The sequence below is a fragment of the Camelina sativa genome, chromosome 5 (assembly GCF_000633955.1).
Source record: "Camelina sativa cultivar DH55 chromosome 5, Cs, whole genome shotgun sequence".
In the NCBI taxonomy this organism is placed as follows: Eukaryota; Viridiplantae; Streptophyta; class Magnoliopsida; order Brassicales; family Brassicaceae; genus Camelina; species Camelina sativa.
In genome coordinates this window covers 347965-351066 of record NC_025689.1, presented here as the reverse complement: position 1 = coordinate 351066, position 3102 = coordinate 347965, and the positions used below count along the sequence as shown (strand labels likewise).

The 3102-nt window shown below is 37.7% G+C and overlaps 1 protein-coding gene across 1 annotated transcript in view; it reads left to right on the top strand.

Annotated features, from left to right (window-relative positions):
- The window catches only part of LOC104788725 (PH-interacting protein-like), a 10166-nt gene that overhangs the window by 3571 nt on the left and 3493 nt on the right, over window positions 1-3102 (top strand). Inside the window, exons 7-18 of the mRNA XM_019245154.1 lie at window positions 256-362; window positions 493-587; window positions 669-799; window positions 919-1022; window positions 1123-1200; window positions 1290-1368; window positions 1478-1646; window positions 1841-1911; window positions 2147-2227; window positions 2309-2379; window positions 2633-2729; window positions 2853-3058. Coding sequence (XP_019100699.1) covers window positions 256-362; window positions 493-587; window positions 669-799; window positions 919-1022; window positions 1123-1200; window positions 1290-1368; window positions 1478-1646; window positions 1841-1911; window positions 2147-2227; window positions 2309-2379; window positions 2633-2729; window positions 2853-3058 — 1289 coding nt within the window. The remainder of the gene's footprint in view (window positions 1-255; window positions 363-492; window positions 588-668; window positions 800-918; window positions 1023-1122; window positions 1201-1289; window positions 1369-1477; window positions 1647-1840; window positions 1912-2146; window positions 2228-2308; window positions 2380-2632; window positions 2730-2852; window positions 3059-3102) is intronic.

The window sequence follows — 3102 nt, the reverse complement described above, 5'->3', positions numbered from 1 at the left end:
CGCGGGCATGAAGTGAGCTATTGTTTTCGATATTTGTAAGAAATAGGTTGTGGATTGTTCTATTAAAATTAGTCTCGCCTATGCATGTTTTATGTAGGGTGACATTACAGACTTGGCCGTTAGTTCAAACAATGCTTTGGTGGCGTCAGCTTCAAACGATTTTGTGATCCGAGTGGTAAGAATACACTTCTAGTCTTTACTGTATTACTTGTTTTAATTTATTTATCAGTTAGAGAGTATTGATTCTTATGACAGTGGCGGTTGCCTGATGGAATGCCAATTTCTGTATTGCGGGGCCACACTGGAGCTGTTACTGCAATTGCATTCAGTCCCAGACAGGCGTCTGTTTACCAACTTTTATCGTGAGTTCTGTTTAACCAGTTCGTTTCGCTTTGTTCTAGACCACCCCTGGATCTTTAGTTTGGATGTTTCAATACAGCTTCCTGGACTTGTATTCAGTTAGTTATTTGTGTTTTTTTGTTATCTATGTAGGTCATCAGATGATGGAACCTGTCGTATCTGGGATGCTAGGTATTCTCAATGGCTCCCACGAATCTATGTTCCAAGTCCATCAGATGCTAGCACTGGTAAGAAGTGGTACATCATCATTTTTTTATTCAATGTTAAAAATCTTTTCGGTTATAGAGCTCATTGGAAATTTTTCTTAGGCAAAAACACTTTTACATCTTCCAACAAAGCGTCCACGAGCAATGCATCTCAGAGTCATCAAATATTATGTTGTGCTTACAATGCTAATGGGACCATTTTCGTCACGGGTAGCTCTGACAGCAATGCAAGGGTCTGTGTTAAACTTTCAAATTTAGTTATCCTCCTTCGTAATGCAGAAACTGCAGGAAATGTTATTTTGTTTTGGTTTGCTTGTTAGTCTAATTTGTCAGTATTTCCATTATCTTGCAGGTTTGGAGTGCCTCAAAACCTAACTTGGATGATGCTGAACAGCCGACTCATGAGCTGGATGTTCTACGTGGCCATGAGAATGATGTCAACTATGTGCAGTTTAGGTATTTTCCAGTGAACATGGCGCCTCTCTTAGATTGTGCATTTTGTTGGTTGGAGAACATAATTAGAAATTTAAAAGGGTGTTTCTATTTTTTTTTATAGTGGTTGTGCTGTGGCTCCAAAATCTTCAACAGCTGATACTCTGAAGGAAGATTGTTACCCAAAGTTTAAGAATTCCTGGTTTGTTTCACGTTTTAAGTGTTGGACTTATTTTCATTCCTCTATCTTCCTTTTATTCTTAGTTAAGATTTAATACTTCTGATCACTAGGTTTTGTCATGACAACATAGTAACCTGCTCTCGCGATGGTAGTGCAATTATATGGACTCCAAGATCACGTAAATTCCATGTAAGTTCCGTCAATCAACCGCAGAATGCAATGGTACTTTGCAAGTTAGTGACAGCAAATTTCCGATTCTATCATTGGTTCCTCAACTTCCTCGATATTATATTTTCAGGGGAAATCTGGACGCTGGATGAAAGGATATCATCTGAAGGTGCCACCTCCTCCACTTCCTCCACAACCTCCTCGAGGAGGCCCACGTCAAAGGTTTCTTCCAACACCACGGGGTGTAAATATGATTATATGGAGCTTGGATAATCGCTTCGTACTTGCCGCTATCATGGGTAAATAAATATCATCAGAGGATATCTTCATGCATAGATTATCAATTTTGATGGATTTCTCTCAGTCTGACTGTGTTTCAATCGTGGATAGTAAAAATACATAAACCCTGAAAAAAGTGTTTTTGGCTACCTGTTGGTATTACATGAAAGTGCTACTATCTTCTGTTTCCCTTAATCCATCAGTGTTTATTCAGATTGCAGGATATGTGTTTGGAATGCTGCTGATGGTAGCTTAGTGCATTGTTTAACTGGTCACAGTGAATCGGTAACAATTTCTACTCTTTATCTTGAGATTATAGTTGGGGCCAGATGTATGTTGTTTTTTTCTTTATATTATATGTTGTGTCCTTTATAGTTCATTGTAGTTCTTATCTGATTTCGATTCCTGAATGTCCCATATCTTCCATATTGCATTTATCTTCAAGTTTTGTTGTTCATCCCCGACTTGATATGGGAGATACTAATATTGATATAAATGATCACTCATTTTCTCTTTGTAGTCCTATGTCTTGGATGTCCATCCTTTCAATCCTCGTATTGCTATGAGCGCTGGCTACGATGGGAAAACAATTATCTGGGATGTGAGTTTCATTTTTTTCTAATAGGAATAATCCTAGATCTTATCAATGGTATCACTTACCTCCTTAGATTTTTCTTTCTAGATATGGGAGGGTATACCAATCAAAGTATACGAAATCGGGAGATTTAAGTTGGTTGATGGAAAATTTTCACAGTAAGTAACCAATGATATATCCAGGACAAGATCTTATATATTCTCTGTTTTGTTTTCGCAAATGACTTCAGTAAAACATGCACATGATTATTTGAGTCTGAAACTAGAGGATACAGCCATATTTTGCATATCCAGTTGGATATACAATATTCATATTTCTTTCAGGAACGACATCTGCTTCTGAAGCATTTCTTTAGTCACATGCAAGTTATGGAATCATTAGTTATGATATCTTTTCCTTGGCACTGTGTAGAGATGGGACATCTATTGTGCTTTCAGATGACGTTGGCCAGATATATTTCCTAAACACAGGACAAGGAGAGTCTCAAAAGAATGCAAAATACGATCAGGTAAGGCCGATTTTACATCTCAGATGCATGATCGATTTCTAATAAATGGCTATAGTTTCTAGTGATTCTCTGTTGCTTTCTGACCCTTTCTCTTGCTTTGTTTTGTTTAGTTNAATAAATCAGGCTGATTTGGAGCAATTATCTTCTAAATCTTTGGAGGAGCATCACAGAGTGATTGGTATATACTCAAGAGAGCCCGGTTCAAGTTCTGTAGATGCAAAAGGTGATTCATGGTGTCAGGATATTCCGCAATCTATGAATACTCCACAGAGAGAAAAGACAGATAATCAGATGATAAAATCTTCAGATCAAGACCATAATATGTGCAAGTGGAGGGAAGAAATTCCTGTTTGTGAACCTACCGAATTACTGG